The sequence below is a fragment of the Pararge aegeria genome, chromosome Z (genome assembly GCF_905163445.1).
Source record: "Pararge aegeria chromosome Z, ilParAegt1.1, whole genome shotgun sequence".
Taxonomy (NCBI): Eukaryota; Metazoa; Arthropoda; class Insecta; order Lepidoptera; family Nymphalidae; genus Pararge; species Pararge aegeria.
The window spans coordinates 3,415,147-3,434,725 of NC_053208.1; the positions used below are offsets into that span (position 1 = coordinate 3,415,147).

The 19,579-nt window shown below is 37.1% G+C and overlaps 1 protein-coding gene across 3 annotated transcripts in view; it reads right to left on the reverse strand.

Annotated features, from left to right (window-relative positions):
* Positions 1 to 19,579, reverse strand: part of LOC120635961 (WD repeat-containing protein 47) — a 72,193-nt gene that overhangs the window by 11,920 nt on the left and 40,694 nt on the right. For all 3 annotated transcript variants that reach the window (XM_039907171.1, XM_039907172.1, XM_039907173.1), the window contains one exon: positions 10,617 to 10,864. In XM_039907171.1, coding sequence (XP_039763105.1) covers positions 10,617 to 10,864 — 248 coding nt within the window. The remainder of the gene's footprint in view (positions 1 to 10,616; positions 10,865 to 19,579) is intronic.

A 19,579-nucleotide genomic window follows, 5' to 3' on the forward strand; every position in this document is an offset into this window, starting at 1 on the left:
GAACTGAGATAGCATAGTCTGAATAGCACGTAGGCTGAAAAATTAAGGGCGACTGTCGGATAGATTTGGTTTTGTTTTCCACAGAGCATGCACATCATTAGGATAAAAATAAACACAGACATAAATTTTTATTAAATTGTAAAAATGATTTACTACGAAGGTCTATTGATCAGAGCTATTTTTATAGAACGCGACCTACACGTTAATTAATAGTAACAGATAATGAGTGCCTGTCGCATCGCTTGTCTTGCGCAGCATGATTTCAGATTAATTGACTTTTAATTAAATGTTACCAACTCGGAAGTATCTTGAGTTACTGTTATTGAACATAGTAGCTGGCTAGAAATACATAATAACATAATATGATGATGATGATGGTGTGGCAGACAGAGAAAATAGTGAAGCTTTACATTTTTTAAGTGAAAACTTCTTTAGGCGCGTCATCGTCACCGGACGCTTTTTACGAACCAAAAATATAATAATGTAGTAGCTCCACGATACAATTCAAGTGATTTTTTTTTAAATCTTAAGAGCATTATAGTACCTACTTAACAGTGGCGTGCATAGAGGATATGCACAGGGTATGCAGATGATGTAAAATGAAGAAAATCTTCAGTACGAGTCATACAAACTTAAGGGTAGGCTAATTATAACTCTTAAAATGCCTACCCTTAAGTTTTTTATAACTCGTACGAGATATTTTCTTTATTGTATATCATCTGCATACCCTGTGCATACCCTCTATGCACGCCACAGCTACTTAATGAAGAAGTCGGTGTTCCATAGGTACGATACCTGATTCGCATATTTTAATGTGTACGTACAAAAAACCTAAAAGACGTGATAACATAACGTAGGAATAGTTATTCAGTGTTCTGTCAGGCTGTGTTTGGTGAGATGAATATAGACGGCCGATTGGCACAGTGAGCAGCGACCCTACTTTCTGAGTCCAAGGGCGTGGGTTCGATTCCTACAACTGGAAAATGTTTGTGTGATTAACATGAATGTTTTCCAGTGCCTGGGTGTTTATCTGTATTTTATATGCATCTGTGTAAATTAGTCCTAAAAACATTCATCAGTCATCTTAGCAACCACAACACAAGCTACGCTTACTTTAGAGCTAGATGGCGATGTGTGTATTGTCGTAGAATATATATATATTTTTTATTTATTTAGAATGTAATATTTCCGCACACACAGACAAACCTATGTTAACGAAATTTTGCATAGGAATAGCTTTTATCATGGAGACAGGGTCTTGGAAAATAGTTAAACGAATACAAACAAACGCGGTCGAAGGTAGGTCTGTTTGGTAATTGCGTAAGTGTAACGTCCGTAACATCGCACCGTGTCACGTGGACGTGCAGAAGACGAACCTGTCAAACGTGCACCGTGCAACTAGAAAGTGATTCGCACTAACTCGCCGAGTCAACCGTCTCTTACGAAACAGCGCTGTCACGATCTTGGCTGGGTATTTATGCAATTAACATAATAGTACATACATAGAATAAAAGCGCTTGCGCACGCCACACCATAGATTTTCATAGAAAATAGTTACAGAATGTAACATTTATATCATAAAGTATATAACTAACTATTAATTCAAATTTGCCAGATTTATTTATTAAATTGATAAGGATTTTTACAAATACGCTGATAATCTATATACATAACAGGCAAAGGTGACTGACTGACTGACTGACTGACTGATCTATCAACGCACAGCTCTAGCCACTTGACGGATCGGGCTGAAATTTTGCACACAGTTATTACAACGTAGGCATCCGCTAAGAAGGATTTTTGAAAATTCCAAACCTAAGAGGGTTAATTAAATGGGAGGTGAAAGTTTGTATAAAATTCTTCATTTATCAATTTATTTTTCAAGTTTCATCCATGAAACTTTGATTTTGGGTTTTCTATTCAAATTAAAAAAAACTCCAATGGCATCGAATAGGGGATGAAAATTTATATGAAGATCTCTAATTTTTTAAGTACTTTACGCTCATCTACGTTATGTTTCTATTAGCAACAAGATATTTTTTTAAACCTTTGTAGTTAAAATTTACCAAATCAAAAATTTAACAATAATATAATGTAATAAATAATGTAATTGTACATGACATTGAGTTGGTGGGTAATTTGATATAAATACACACAAACATTATCGATACACTTCAGTCTTTTGTATGGACGCACACGATGCAGAGATAAATCATGGTATCTTAGTCGTTATCAATATTCAACAAGGATTTGGAGTAGCATTGCCTAAAATAACCATTGGTCTCAAATTATTCATTACTAGCGACCCGCCCCGAATTCGCACGTGTCAGTATACTTGATTCTAATGTGGGGCAGTTTGTTGATGAACAATACAAATCCGTAGTACATTAATTTAATCTATCTCGTAAGGCATCCGCGTTTGCAATGTAAGCGTACAAAAATACGTTTAATTTACATCTAATTAAAAATCTTTGAATTTTTTCCTTTTCTCTACCATAAAACGCACGTTTACTAAACATAAACCTACCTCTTGAATTACTCTATTTATTGCTGAAAACTGAATCAAAATCAGTTCCTTAGTTTAAAAGATCTAAGCGTACAAACAGCGAGAGCGACTTGGGTTTTATACTTAACTAGCGTACCCAGGTCGCTTCGCCGGGCTAGATTTTGCTTTATTTTATTTAAATAATAAACTTACATCATTAAATTTTTAATTTAAGTCTGATAATATATTAAATCATTTAATTCTCTCCGTATTCATTCTCTTCTATTCTCTTCTCGAGCGGGTGAAGATCATTATCTACACCCATGTACACCCAACAATGTACACTCAACATAGTAAATAAAAGCTGTATTTGACAGTTTGACAGTTCAAAAATAGGAGTGCTCCGATCGTGACCAAACTTTACAGGATTACTCGCCAGGTCAATCCGGAGATTCCCTGAAAGTTTCATTGAAATCGGTCCAGCCGTTTCGGAGCCTATACGGAACATACCCACACACTTTCTCTTTTATATATATAGATAGATAGATAGATAGATATATATAATAAAAGTGTCCACTTGCTAAAGCAATAGGAGAGGTTTACCGCCGTTTATTATTACACATATATTATTTGGATATTATTTCCAATTATGCGCAAGTGCTTTGAGAGTTGATAAATCTGTAGAAGATAAATTTGAATGCTTTCCCCGGGGATAAAATTGTCTCCTGTCCATGCCAGCCGTGCCGTGCTGTAGTTGGATGTGATAACCCTTGATAAGAAAATTAGTGTGTTTTTACCAACAATGCAAAGGCGACAGTTCTTAAAATATTGTGCGTGAGTACGGGAATGCGTGCGTAAGTTATGTGTCTACGTAAGTGCGGTCGTGTGAGTTTATGTGTAAGAATGCGCGTATGAAGAGTATACGGGTCTGGGAGCAAGTGTTTGCGTGCATGTCTTTTTTACCATAGTCTTGAAAACTATTTTGTGTATTTACAAAGTGATGCGCGATTTTGGTGCAGTTTATATTATTATACCCATGTGCAAAAAAAAACTTTACCTCAAAGCTGATTCTTAGATTAATAAAGTTATAAGCTATCTGATTATAAGTACTCAATGCGTCAACTTTATGTAAAAACTCGTTCACTCACTGCAATCTAAGTATATACATAAGTTCTTATACAAACACGCATATTACGATAAAGTTAAATCAATCGAAAACTAAATGCGTGAGGTCGTTGAACTGTGCAAATTTGTTTATGTATGAACCGTTTGTTATTCCATATAGGAGCGTTCGTCGACTCGCATAAAGCGGACTACTAACGCCCCCGCTGCATCAAGTGGCGGTATTGTTTATATTGGAAATGTAAATTTAAACGATGGCTGCATTTGAGATGATGCATCTTTGATGAAGGCAAAGACCAAAAGATTTCCATGATTTATTAAGTAAGTAATTCTCTTTGACCTACGATATTGTATATTGTAAACTTAAAAATGTTCATCATTTCGATGTCGTTTAATAAAATTTTTTAGGGAAATAAATTTATAATTATGCAGGAATCCCTGCAACTGAGCATGGAGTCAACCAAAATGGAAAATAATTGCCTTATTCCCCGTGTAGCTTAGTCCGAAATCGAACACGATAGATCATTCAACCCACTCATTGCTCAAACAAGGAAAGCAATAACTAACCGACAAATATTAAACGTTAACCGGCAAACTTTATTACATACCGAACCGATATTATTAATTTTGGATCTCGAACTTCACACTTGAAATTATTACCAATTCTCAAGCATTAAAGTCTATTATCATTTTCTGGCTTGTTGTGTGTGTGTGATTTATGTAAAACATCGCATCGCTGACATTATCCCTGGTTTCAATATTATATTCGAGCACATGAATTATATAATTTGAGTCATTATTAATATCACAGATCTCTTCTCTTACAGATGTCAGGGATTATTTATATCTTCTAAGCTATTTCCACTAAGGCATACATGAAAAATGTATTAATCATATACATGCTAGCTATGAGATTTGCCGATAAACATCGTTAGCGACCTCGCTCGCTCGTTTCACTTTCTGTAAGTGAGCCATCCCAAAATAGATATTCAACGCGCCCGTAATGATGAACAGGCTTTCAAGTTCGATCTTAAGCATAGATTGACGGGTGTTTGAAAACATGTTCGTCGCATCATCATTATCATCATCATCATACGCCCATTACCGGCCCACTACAGTTTGAGAAGGGGGGCCATAGTCCACCACTCTGGCCCAGTGCGGATTGGTGGACTTCACACGCCAGTTTTTTTTAAATGTTTTCCATTGCCACCGAAGCAAGTTATATTTTAGTAATTAAAACTCACATAACTTAGGAAAGTTGGAGGTTCTGGAATTCAGTACCTACCCCGAAAGTATAGTCAAAGTGGTATCCACCCTACCACGGGGCTATCACCGCTTTGCTTTCGCTTGCTATATGTTTAAAAGAACGAGCCTTAAAACTATGCAATAACAGATATTTACGCGCAGAAAGTCATCAGTCAATAACAAACACTTCTATCTACAATCAATCGAGTGTGCTCGAAGGACCAGCACGATTCTGCTACCATATGCACTGGACTCTAAATTTCTTATATCAATAGTCTCAGAGCCGGTGTCATCTTACTGTAAATCCTTAAATTAAGTAAAACTGACTGCTATGTTCCTATCAATTCGTAAATTAAATAAGTTTCCTCCTACCAAATAATGAATTTTGTAGACAACATTTTACTACTTTGGGTTACATAACGGATACGGAACGGAACGGATTTTCTTACGGATACTCTATTTTTGTATAGTGAATTTAGATTAGATGCGACACAATTATCTCATGGCTCGCATTGTTAGCCCTACAGGATATCTCCAAAGAGAAGACAACTTAACTAGTTACAAAACTATTGGCAAAGAACGCTGCACAAAGCTCGGAGCACTCATGTACGTTAAGATCCATCCCTAGGTCGTTAAACAAATAAAATATTTTCGTTTTGTAACTTTTCCCGTCAATGTCATAATGCTTTTTGCTGTACAAATAAAGTGTAAAAATAAACCAACTATATCTAGCTTGTCGCAAAGTGTCGAAGCGTTTTTACTCGGTACGCGACCTTTAAATTTTAAAATTCCTCCTATTATCCGACAGTAAACGCCCTTCGGTTAGTGGTAAAAAAAATGACACTATTTACACTTATAATAACAATATTGCTGTTTTAAAACATAAAAAAAACCTGTTTATATTGTCTGCTGTTGGTGTTAAAAAATCTGATTGCAAATTCATCTTACTTGAAGCTGTTAGGCTTCGGCTTTCTTTTCGTGTAGACCGATTTCGAGCCCCGGCACGCACTACTGACTTTTCGGAGTTATGTGCGTTTTAATTTAAGCAACTTTAAATGTCACTTGCTTTAAACGGTGAAGGAAACCATCGTGAGGATACCTGCATGCCTGAGAGTACTCCATAATATTCTCAATGGCGGTGCGTGTGAAGTCTACCAATACGCACTTGGCCAGCGTGATAGACTTAAACCCTTCTCATTCCAAGAGGAGACCCGTACCCTGTAGTGGGCCGGTAATAAGTTGACAATGATGAAATCCAACTTTGGCATAACTGGTGAAGTTGGATATGCAATCACATTTTCCAGCTTTCACCGATCATTCTGTAAAGCGTGTGTCCTCTATCCCACGCGACATTAGCAGACTAAATTATACCCAGTTGGTAATAGCTATACGAGTTATAAAACCAAGAATTGAAATATGCCGTCAGCGAAAAGACATAATATTACCAAGCCTATTTATAATATAAATAGTAAAATGTATTTGTTGCTTTTTCGGTTTCTTTCAAGCTGCAATAGAGCTACGCATTTTTTACATAAAGACAGTTTATAGACCGGAGAGTGATATAGTACTTATACTTAATATCAGAAAAATGCACGATTCTTAAGGGTAAGATTCAAATAGAAAGCTCTATTCTTTCTACCTACTGGTTTGGTTCTAAGGTATTTTTTGTCATAGAGGAAATACACAGTATTTTTTGTCCGAAAAATTCACTGTTATTAAAATTGCGACAAAAGTTACGTTAAGAATGGTTTAGCGGTTAAGAAAAAAAGGTAACTAATATTCTACAAATCAAATGATATTATAAATCCTGTAGGAACCCTCTTTCCCGGGGTAAAGAATATCTATTATTTTTGACGACCCCTGGTGCAACGGTGAGCGTTGCGAATTTAAATGGGAGGTCCAGGGTTCGATTCCGGCAGGGCTAGCCGTGGCTAGTCACCACTCTACCGACAAGACTTGTCGCTAAGCGTTTAAGTGTTCCGTTGCGATGTCGCGTAGAAACCGATTAGAGGTATGACTACCAAACTCCCTAAGAGGTAAGCTCAAGGTAGCCATATAGCAATCAAGGGCTAACTTGTATAATAAAAAAAACCATAATCGGTCCCCGAGAAGTGAGCTATCTTTGTGCCAAATTTCTTTAAGATCGGTGCAGTGGTTGTTCCAAAGATACGTAACAAGCAAACATACCAATATACACATTTATAATATAAGTATGGGTTAGGTAAACAGAACGCTTTTTTCTTTCAAAATAATTTTAAATATCTTTGCTATATTTTGGTTATTCGAAACTTGTCAAACTGTTATTACGTTACGCTTAGACGCTACGCCTCGATTTCATTATACTGCGGCCTTGGTGACGTTTTTGCCAAAGAACAATGATTATTTCTGTCAAAGCCAATGGCCGATGTCAAATTGTAATGGAAATTTTGAATAGTGACGTTTTTGCCAAAGAACAATGATTATTTCTGTCAAAGCCAATGGCCGATGTCAAATTGTAATGGAAATTTTGAATAGGTACCTACGAATTTAAATGGGAGGTCCAGGGTTCGATTCCGGCAGGGCTAGCCGTGGCTAGTCACCACTCTACCGACAAGACTTGTCGCTAAGCGTTTAAGTGTTCCGTTGCGATGTCGCGTAGAAACCGATTAGAGGTATGACTACCAAACTCCCTAAGAGGTAAGCTCAAGGTAGCCATATAGCAATCAAGGGCTAACTTGTATAATAAAAAAAACCATAATCGGTCCCCGAGAAGTGAGCTATCTTTGTGCCAAATTTCTTTAAGATCGGTGCAGTGGTTGTTCCAAAGATACGTAACAAGCAAACATACCAATTTACACATTTATAATATAAGTATGGGTTAGGTAAACAGAACGCTTTTTTCTTTCAAAATAATTTTAAATATCTTTGCTATATTTTGGTTATTCGAAACTTGTCAAACTGTTATTACGTTACGCTTAGACGCTACGCCTCGATTTCATTATACTGCGGCCTTGGTGACGTTTTTGCCAAAGAACAATGATTATTTCTGCCAAAGCCAATGGCCGATGTCAAATTGTAATGGAAATTTTGAATAGGTACCTACACTTGTGTTGCGTGTGTTGCGCGTGGGTTCAGTCACAGAAACTACTTTTAATCATTTCATATAAACAAATTTATAACGTCTTTTAATAATTCTCATTAAATAGAGCTTTATTTAAGATTTATTTTTAAAGTTACTATAGTAAAATTTTCAACTTTTCTCTATATCAATTCTTATGACTGTTTTTTTATTATATAAGCTTTTAAGCGCTACCACTACACTCTACTATCAGCGCGAGAATCTGTTTTCCGGATAAAAAGTTATCCGGAAAATAAATCTATGCCATCTCTGTGATTAATTACGTTTTAATCGATTAAGCGGCTGAGCTGTGCTTTGGTAATAAATAAACAAACAGAAACTTTCGCAATGGATGGATTAATCAATTTGTTTTTCACTAGCTTTTGCCTACGTTCTTAGTCCGCCTTTTGCGGCTTTTTACAAATTCCGTGAGAACAATTTGTTTTCCTATTATAAAAATTAGCATATGTTACTCTCGGTCCGTGTCTTGTCCACTCTGTGCCCAAAATAACGTTCGTTGGCTGTTTAGTAAGGCAGTGAAGGAAAATAAAAATAACATACACTATAGCATTTTTAATATAAGTAAGGATTACATCCTGTTTTTCTACTGTAACAAGATCGATTTCCGATCGACTGTATAGGTATAGATTAACTGTATAGGTTTAATACTTTTGTCCGCCTGCTCTTACAGTACGACTCGTGACTTAGGTCGTAAAGTGGTTTACAGAGTGGCATCTGTCTCGACTCTGACGCATATTTAATGAACCGCATTCTAAAATACAAAGCCCTCCCGCGATATATGAACGGCGTCTCATGAAATGATTGCAAGTGAAGAGATTTTAATGATCGTACAATTTAAACGTTATTTAAGCGGCAGTCATTTCTGTATGCAACTTTTTGATGAAAGGTTTTAAGGATAAGTAACGACACCGATCTCATACTGACATACACAGGGTTAAAAAAGATATAATAGAAACCTAGCTATCGGCCTATAGTTGTTTGCAATAAAGTTAACAATTTTTGTTCTGCAACCAATTTTTTAACTGGACTATATATATAGATAAAAAGGCGCAAACACGCACGCTTTTTTATATGTCTCAAAACAAAAACTACGCGTAAGTAGTTGCTAGTAAAAGTATTAGATAAATACTTAACACAAACGACTCTTATGTACGAGGAAAACTAATGCGAGAACTGTAGCTACCGGCAAGTACTTAAGTGTATCAGAATTGAGAAGGGCTAAGTGTTCCAGGGTCGCTCTGCAGAGTTATATGGAAACTTGACATTACGAGTTTCGTTCAACGACGACCATTGCGTCATAAACTTGTATGTATTTACGTAATAACCACAAGTTTGGATGAAACGACAACCGGTGAATTTCGCAGGCTTTTGCACGGCCGGCTTTGAGTTATTTAGGCCGCCATTTTGTTTTTGTTTTTAAGTCGCCAATCTCAAGCAATCGCCAAGCGCAGTGTGTTGGAGATCGACTTTACTTTCGGGGGGCCGAGTTCGAATCCCAGCCTCTTAACTTTTCTAATTTATGTGCGTTTTAGGTAATTAAAAATATCACTTGCTTCGACAGTGAAGGAGAACATTGTGAGGAAATCTGCATGCCTGAGAGTTCTACATAATGTTCTCAAAGGTATGTGGAGTCTACCAATCCGCACTGGGCCAGCGTGGGGCACTACGGCCTTAACCACTTTTTGTTGTGGCCATCGATATGATGAATCTGAAGCAAATCTAATTACACCTAAAATAATGAAGCTGCAGAATGTATCGCATTTATATTTTTGCCTAAATTAGTTTCTAAGAGGCATTGCGTTTGAACGAAAAATCGCTTGGCGGCACGTCTCTGTCGGTAGGGTGGTAGCTATTTGCTTTCCATCAGGCGTGGTGGTTGTCAAGCCTACCTAAAAAAAAAGGCCACGGCCTAAACCATCGAACATTACAAAAAAAAAGTGCCAGTTTTCTTCCGGTGGTAAGTTTCGGGTATATAGCATTTTTTAAGGTCACTTGTCACTCAAGACAACAACTACGATGAAGAACAAATTTAAAGAGACTAATGCCCGTATTTACTAAACCTAGGCATCGTCTAAATCGAATACCTGTTTTAGGCGATATAGGAAACAGATGTTACAGCAACTCTTAGGTGATAACTACTAGTGAGCGGTTTATGTCTGAATAGGAATCTCCTTAGATTATAAGTAAGTAAATAAGTACTATACGACAATACACACATTGCAATCTAGCCTTGCAATAGTAGCTTGTGCTATGGGTATTTAGATGACTGATGAATATTATTATGAATAATATACATAAATACTTATAATATACAGATAAACACCCAGACACTGAGAAACATTCATGCTCATCACAAACTTCGAACGTTCCAGTTGTGGGGATTAACCCACGGCTTTGGACTCAGAAAGCAGGGCCGCTGCTCACTTCGTCAGTCGGCCGTTGATTCGATTAGGCGTTACTTATATTTTAATAAGAAAGTTATATTCCTTTTAAGACATCTTAACCTACATTAAGATAGGCCGGCCGAGCAGAGCTAAGATGGTATCCTTTAACAACATAAAGGAAGGCGCATTGAAGGGAAAAATTAATTATTGAAAAAACTAATGATTCAAAGAATGAACGATTCAAATTAAGACTGATACTTACTTGACATCACTCAGCTTCGGGTAGGTGCATATTCTCAAGTTCTTAGTGTTAGAGCCAACCGCGTACAGCTTCCCGTTTGGATGGAACTCTGCACATCTGACAGCCTGCAGGTCTTCCAGCACCGTCACAGGTTTGAAGGTGGGCCTGGAGCCGTTGACCTCCGCGACCGGTGGCGCCGTTGTGGTGGCGGTTGGTGGTACAGACACTGGGGTCGGACTTGCTCGGTTCAGACTGTTTTTGACTATTGTCTGAAAAGAGTACTTGATGTAAGTAAAGGCTACGGTTTAAAGTAATTAATGGTACCTAATGCCTCGATGGTGTAGGAGTTAGCATGTACGACTTCGATACCCGATTTAGGCCTCCTATTGTTATTGGGTATTTTTATGAAAATAGAGGCAGTAGTTAGGAACTGAGGATGTCCAACGATGTAAAGCTGTCGGATGTCAATGTGAGGTATGAAACAGCATTATGTGTATACAGTCTTAAACCATCTTTCTCTTAGAGCAGGCCTATTCTCGGTAGAGGTCCCGAGTTCGATTCCCGGAAAAGGTAATTTTGAAATTTATCATTTCTGAATTTTCTCTGGTCTGGTCTGTTGACTAAAACCATCTTAAAGTAAAAGATATGCCATCAAGAGAATTAGAGTTCCGGTACGTTGCCTCGTAGAAATAGATAAGAGTTATGGGTTTGATATAACTGTCATACCGCACAGACAGGTTAGCCCGCTACCATCTTGGACTGCATCATCACTAGCTAGCAGTTGAGATTGCAGTTAAGGGCTAACTTGTACTAAAACAAACAAAAACTATGTCTATAGTACTAGTTATATTGTACTGTAAATGAGATGACCCTTCTCATTCAGAGAGGAGACCGAAGCCCTGTAGTTTGTGAAAATGATGATGATTAATGAGATTGCTACTCTAGTGTGCAAGAAATTAAGATTAAATTTCCTCGTGGCGTTGGGAATTCTACCTAAACACAATACCGAACGGCTCATAACACACTTGACTGATTACAGACACACCGATATAAAGTTGCAGAACTAAAGAACCATGTTGGTCATAAGTCATAATCATAGAATAAAGAATAGAACATAGGATGAATAATCCTTTGCAGTGGAAACTCCTGCAGGGGACTCAACACCTTTTAGTTATAAAATACAAGTAAAAGTACAAAGTGATAAAACTTTTGATCATCATAAAAAAGGGATAAGTCAAAACTATTTCTTTGTGGTCAAACCGAAAACAATTCACTAAGAAATAGATACATAAAACCATACGAAAACAAAACTTCAAGACACGCACACCACCGCGATCATAACTTATCACAATTAACTAGCTGCAGGAAAGATTTCGCACCTATAAACGCGAATTAAAATATAAGGGTTAATGTTACAAACATGGTCGAGTTCAACCTCGTTTTAAAACGAATGTAGTTATGATCTCAGTACTGCGTAAAAAAACACTTTCTATTGTACGCATCAAAAGTGCCTGTCACGTAAAGGCATCTTTGAACAAAGAAATAATTGACTTTGACTTTACCATGTTCGACTATTAATAACGGGGGGTACTCGATTTTAGTGGCAGGTCAAAAATAGCAAAAATTCAATTTTTATTGCTTATAAATTAAATTGACCATACAAACTACCACTGTATTAAGAATATACAGAATACTCATACAGTATTGTATGCAGTGTGCCGAAAACAGTGAAAACGCCCCGCGCACGTCTCACTTTACACCCGCGCAATGTTGTTATCTCACAATTGTTTTTCCATTTCCCCATTTTATGGCGAACGCTTAGAACAATTACTATCAACTGATAAATTGTATGAAGTGACTAAACGTTTGTTCTAGAAACCAATCTAAAGTGGAGTGGTTTTAGACGCTCTAATATTACGTGTACCTACACGGTTTCTAATGTTCTTAAATCTGTGCAAACTCCATATAAGGCGCGGTGTAAAATATGAAGCCGATAGGACTTTCTTCCTTTTTCTTTTAATTTTTTTGTGTTTTAACTTTTAATTTATTTAAATGTGAATTGTTATTTAATGTGGAAAATTGATATAATGATTAACTACAAATTTTTGCACGCCAATATTGGCAGGATATGTGACACTTATAAAAATTAATTAACACCTATGTAAACATGTTGCACATACCAATTTCAAGCAAAATAAAAATGGATTGATTGTTTGGTTAACTGACAAATATTTAGGAATTGGTAATTACAGGCTGTACGGATGTTAGTTATTACTGCTTTATTTTTTATTTATTCGTTGTAGCAAGGTTTCTGCATGTTCAAAGAACTGAATGCATAGGAAAATCGTTAAAAATGAATGGAACATGCCTCTTTTACCACTAACAACCGTACATTTGTCATTAGAAAGGTATTTCAGTGTATTACAATAGTAACAAGCTATGGCGGCTCTTTTAAAATTGCTGTGTGAAAAAGTTGCGACAATATAAGAGTAGAATTCTCATATAAGGCGATAAGGGCGATTTTCGATCAACGTTTAAACGTCAACTTTTTATTGGACCATTATGTCTGATTCTTCTTTAACTTAAGAAAACTGCGACTCGGGAACTTTAACGGATAACGGGCAGAAACATTTCTGTGCGACTGCTACCATCTACTGCGCAGCATTTTGTTTAACGGCAGGACAGGCAAGCAGTGAAGGTTATTATATCACGACTTTTCTTTACGAAACACAAGCACGTAACTCAAAGCTTTTAATTGAGCAAAATTAAAAACCTACTATAAGATTTCCGTGCCAAGGTGCAATATGAAAATCTACGTAGTTAGTTACTAACATTATCAAAAGCTCACGTATCTTGTTCTGGGGTTCTCATTAACGTAACGAGCTGCAGTGCTAGCACGGGCCGGAGATAAAAAATATATCCCCCGATTATATCCCCTGACAAGGCACATAATTAACGTGTCCACCTGCTAAATCACGGGAACCTGGAATAGGAGAAGTTTACCCTCGTTTATCAATACGCATATATTACTTGGATATTGTTTCCACTTGTGCGCCCAGTGCTCTGTGAGTTAATAAAGCTGTGGGGGAAGGTAAATTTTATACCTTACCCGGGGAGATAATTGTCTCGTGCCCATGCTAGCCGTGCATGTTACACATAAATAACTGGGGCCGAAGGTATATACCGACATTTCCCTAACTCCAGAATATTATCAATAAAATGTTATTTATCAATAAAGCCACGCTTGACCCGAACCGAGGATCGAACACAGGCCGTCTTGATTCTCAGTCAAACTCTCTAACCTCTATACCAAAGTGGCAGTTTAGATATGGAGAGGAGTTGAGGAATCGTAAAATCATTACTAAGGCAAAATGTTCAATGCTCTATAAACTGTTCAGTTTCTGAGTTAGAATAGAGCGAGCCTATTACGGTCTTTACGTCATATACAGGTCCGCGCGCTCTGTCGCTCCTTAAAAGGTACCGAGCCGTCTCAGCTTGCTTATGTCGTCTAAGCCAAAGCAAAATGAAAACTTTAGAAACCGATCCTACCATTGTATTCGTACCGTTTAAGGTAAACCGATATGGTCCTGAAATCCTTAACACACGTGACAAAGGTTTTGTGACGTCACGTACTTAGAGTCACGTAAGAGCTGTCAAGAACGACGTCAGAAAACACAAATTAAGGGCTAGCGCACAATGGGAACGAAGTACATAACAAGTGGTTATAAGATACACGTTCCAATGTTTAGAAATCGACTCGAGAAATCCCCTTTGTAAATACTATGAACATATTTACGAGGCTATAAGCTGAACTGGCGGTGTTAGCTAAGTGGGAAGGACTACGACTTCACTTTCGGGGCCCGACTTCGAATCCCAGACCGCACCGCTTACTTTTCTAAGTTATGTGCGTTTTAAGCAATTAAAACATCACATGCTTCAACGGTAAAGGAAAACATCGTGAGCCTGCATGTCTAAAGAGTTCTCCATAATGTTCTCAAAGGGGTGTGGAGTCCACCAATCCGCACTGTGCCAGCGTGTTGGACTACGGCCATAACCCCTTCTCATTGTGTGAGAAGACCCATACCCTGTAGTGGGCTGGAAATGGGTTGATATGATGAAGCTGAACTGATTACTTAACGGGCTTTTCGCGGTATGTTGATACATATACGTAACAACTACCCGGGAACGAACCCAGCACCTCATAGTCCTAAGTTGAACTCCACTAGACCAACGAGGCATTTTTTTTTTAAATTATTTAAGTACATATACATTACTTATACATTTAACCCACTTACAGCCAAGGTTATACAAATTAATTTATATACACGTAAAATTTTTACTTAAAAAGAATAATTGGCCATATGTTTGGGTGAATATTTGACACCTAACTAGATATCTGTGTCTAGGATATCATAATAAATCAACCACGAACTTTCGGCTTATAAGTACTTATCATGTGTATTTTTTGTTGTAGCTAACCTGAAAATTGAGTTATGTATAAGCAAAATGCAAGCACTAATTACCTATGTTATACACAACATGATAGACTTACCTGCTATTATAATATTAAAGAGGTAACACGAGTAAAACAACAATAAACGCATAGCTACACACTTTCTAATTCAAATCCTTGAAGCGCGTCGAGTGCTTTGTAACAAAAGAAGTGAAAAGCCTGTCTATTGCTTGTCTGAAATAACCTCGTTTGTAAGGTTCCGTACACGAAGGTCAACCGGGGTCTCGTATCAATAAACAACTGATGTCCGTCTGCCTGTTAGTTCGTATCTCATGAACCGTAATAGGTAGAGTTGAAATTTTCACAAGAATGGACATTTATTGTGATTTTATGAACAAATAATATAGATTCATCATTATCGTCATGATTAATACATTACCGGCAAACTATAGGGCACAGGTGAATGAGAAGTAGTTAGTCCACCACGCTCGGCAAATGCGGATCTGTAAACTTCACACGCCTTGCGAGAACGTTATAGATACATTTCAGGCGTGCTGTTTCCTCAAAATGTTAAAAACGCAATCAACTCCGAACTTGGGACCCTCCGAAAGGGAAACAAAAGCTTTACCTTACCACTGGGCGAACAACGCTTGTACCTTTTTTTATCGAAATTAAAAAAGGGGTTATTGCTGTTACATTGAACCTATACCCCTAATCGGTTTCTACGCGACATCGCACCGAAACTTCCACCAGACCGGAGCAAAATCAGAAATTATTAATTCCCGAACCGGGACCTCCCAACGCGCTCATCGCTGCTCCAGGGAGGTCTTCAAAATTGTTATTATAGTGTTATTAATAATCACAAGTTAGCCAATAATAATAGAGAATAAGTAGCAAAAATTAATTATTGATATTGAAATGTCGTGCGGTAATTTATGCGGCCCTTCATTGTCATACCGGTCCCCTTTGCCGCCCACTGAATAAGAGTAATTAAACTATTGTGTGAGATTATCTGTGTTAAGCGTTTCAGGGTCTGATATGGGACCGCGCTATTATTATACGTATTATATTTGCATATTATGTCGTACGCAATAATACTGAGGCTACATTTAGCCTTCACGAGTATGTGACGAGGGGTATATGCGAAAACGAGGTTTACGATAATGCGATGAATTTAAAACTTAGAGCTAGTTATTTAATGGTTTTACATAGATGGACATCCATGTTAACAAGGCAAATAATATAGCTGAGGTTTTAGTGGGTGCAAGTTTCACATGACTAGTATGACTACATTTCCACCAACGGAGTGGTATGCATCAGGCATTTTCTGTATACAAAAAATAAATAAAAAAGAAGGTGGAAGGATCATCATCACAAATCCTTTACCCTCTACACGGCACGGGTCTTCTTACAGAATGAGAAGGGTTTAGCCCGTAGTCTAGCACTCTGGCCAGCCAAGTGCGGATTGGTGGACACTCTGAGAACATTACGGAGAACTCTCAGGCGTGCAGGTTCCAGACAATGTTTTCCTTCACCGCTTTAAGAGAGCGAAATTTAAATTGCCTAAATTAAAAACGCACATAACTCCGAAAAGTCAGTGATGCGTGCTGGAGCTCGAATTCGGTCTCCAAGAAAGGAAAGCCGAAGCCTTACCCACTAGGTTATCACCGCTTCTCGTATAAGGTTATGCAAAAAAAAAAAAAAAAGAATAAAAGGATTGGGGTACTATAACTTCGCATCACATGGAAGTCTTTGTGTTGGCAGGATTAATAAACTTTCTAGAGAATTATTGCTTATAAATTTCTTATAGAAAAATAGTGATGAGACTCATCGTTTTATATTCTCTATTTATTGTATTACTGGCAAGCCGCCCTGGTTTCACACGGGGTTAATAATACAATACCTTAGTACAATAGTACTATCTATCTCGTAAGGTTTAGCCAGCGTTTGCGATGGAAACGCAAAAAAAAAATGTTCTTTGCGACATCATTAACTATTCTTTGAAATTCTTTGCTTTTCTCTCTATGGAATGCATGTTTATTACATATAAACCTTCCTCTTGAATCGCTCTAACTATTGGTGAAACTGCATTTAAATCCGTTGCGATGTTTAAAAGATCTGAGCTCACAATCAGCGGGACTTGTTATATAGTATGTGATCTTGTTGGGCCGGGCATCAAGTTCGGAGAAAAGATGGAAGTTGGGGTCCCAAGGTGCTGGAATGGCAGCCCCGAACCGAAAAGCGCAACGTTGATCGACCCCCAACGAGGTGGACAGACGAATTTAAGCGCTGGGTCCAAGGGGCACAGAACCGTGGAATTGGGAACTCCCTACAAAAGACAAGTGCGTTCGCTACTACGGAACCCTACGTTAGTGAGAGTTACGTGGCACTCTGTGTGAATTCACAAGCGATGATAGCGATATCGTATTCATCATATAATTAATTATATAAATGAATATACATTGATTAAATATGTTACTAGTATTTATAAGCGCCTCATATATATACAAATTTACATATATTTATAAAAAAGTATTGCCCTGTATTAGCAAATGTAAAACATTACAAAATAAATAAATTACTTGTAAAACTATGTATACTATGTATAGATAGCCTTTTAAATATGCTTCGATAAAACCTTTTTCTATAAGTAGATCAAAACTGTATGGCGATTGTGTAGTTATTTAAAGATCATTATTGAATACAATTTCCTGTCCGTAATGGATTGGTTATGACGTCATAAATGACGGACAAAGAATCTATATTTTTTTTTTTTTTTATAACTTATATTAATGTTATGTTATATACATTACTTATCATTTAAAATATATATTAACCTCTGAACAATGGAAATATTAGCTATCTTACGACATAATTGGAAATATTAAATTTGTCATGGAATTACAATCCGACACCGCAATTTATCATAATCTAATGAGTACTGTAGAAATTACAAGGTAAAAGATGAATGTGCATACAGACAAACAGCCTGTCGAAATCAGAAAGATAAATAGAGTAATTATGGGGCCCGACGTATTCTAACGTATAGAAACATGCATCGTCACAGAACGTTATGTAGTAGTTCGAATTTTTGTATAGAAAGCAAGCTTATGGCACAGATTTCGAATATTTTGTTACGCAAAACACGCTTTCTTCTGACGATTGATTAAGAAAAATCTCGTATTTGGAGAGTAGGTATAATGACATAATAATAATATTAGCAAAAATGTTTATTTTTAACGAAGAATGTATAATTAATCGAATAGTTTCATTTAGTTTAATTTCGAACCTAATATAGACTAGTATTATTTACTAGAGTAAAAAAATTGAAAGTTGCAAATTAGTCTTGTAGTAACGACGAACCATGGAGAACCATGGCACAGTGGTGAGTACTGTGGTCATATAAACGGGAGGTCCAGGGTTCGAACCCCAGCAGGGGCAATTTGGGAAGTTATTAATATCTGAATATTCTCTGGGCAAAGATTATAAAGGGTTCCGGTACGATGCCGCATAAAAACCGATTTTGGGTAACATTCCTTAACAAAAACAGATTGTAGCAGGCTAGGCTACAACTTCACCGGGTGAAATTGCACAAAAATATCAAGTGATAAAGAAAGGGATCGTGTAAGCAACGCTCTTTCTTAGTCTTAGGTAAGTACCTAATGCAAGAAACAATGAAACTCATCACATGCTAAGCATCAACAACAGCTCTTAAATGGCTGATTAAAATATATACTGTAGTAACCGACGTCAAACTAGAAAATATTGTAGTTCTAGAAATTAAAGTCGATATTACGTGCTTAAAGGCGGCTTCACGTTACACCGTGCACCGATAAACGTCGTTGGTTTCTAAATTTGTATAAACAAACACATGCGATATAAACATTTATTATTAACATAATATTAACATCGTAAATTTCAATACTTTTGCGGATAAATGTAAATGTAAGTCTGTGAAAATTTAATAAAGAAACTTAGTCTGTACATGTCGGTTACGCTAGTCTATGTAGTCGTAGAAGTAATTGCTCGATATAACGCATGCACAACCGCATGCACGCACGCGATAGGACCAGTATTCACAAAGGTATACAAATTTAACTTATTTTTTGTGATTGAAACTGTGAAAGATGGCTAAGCAAAATTACAAGCAGGTAGCTTACATTGTAGCTGTACCTTGTTATTCGTTACACACGTACCGAAGCCACACCTAGCATCCCTTCGGACTAGCGTAGGCAATCTTAATAAGGTTATACTCGTCGACCTTGCCACTCGGTACTCCGTATACCTCCCTCATCTTTACTCACTAACCCGCGCATAAAGACACCTAAAAATCGGTTGATAGTTAGTAGTAAGAACGGGACAAAATTATTGACTGTACTCTGTAATGCCCGTCACGCGCATAACGTGAATCCACCTTAAAGCCACGTAACCGCAGAATTCATTTACACTATAAATTATATTACACAACAAAAACAGTGCTCATCAATAATAATTCGCACTGTTAATACATGAAAAAAAAAAGCAGCAATTT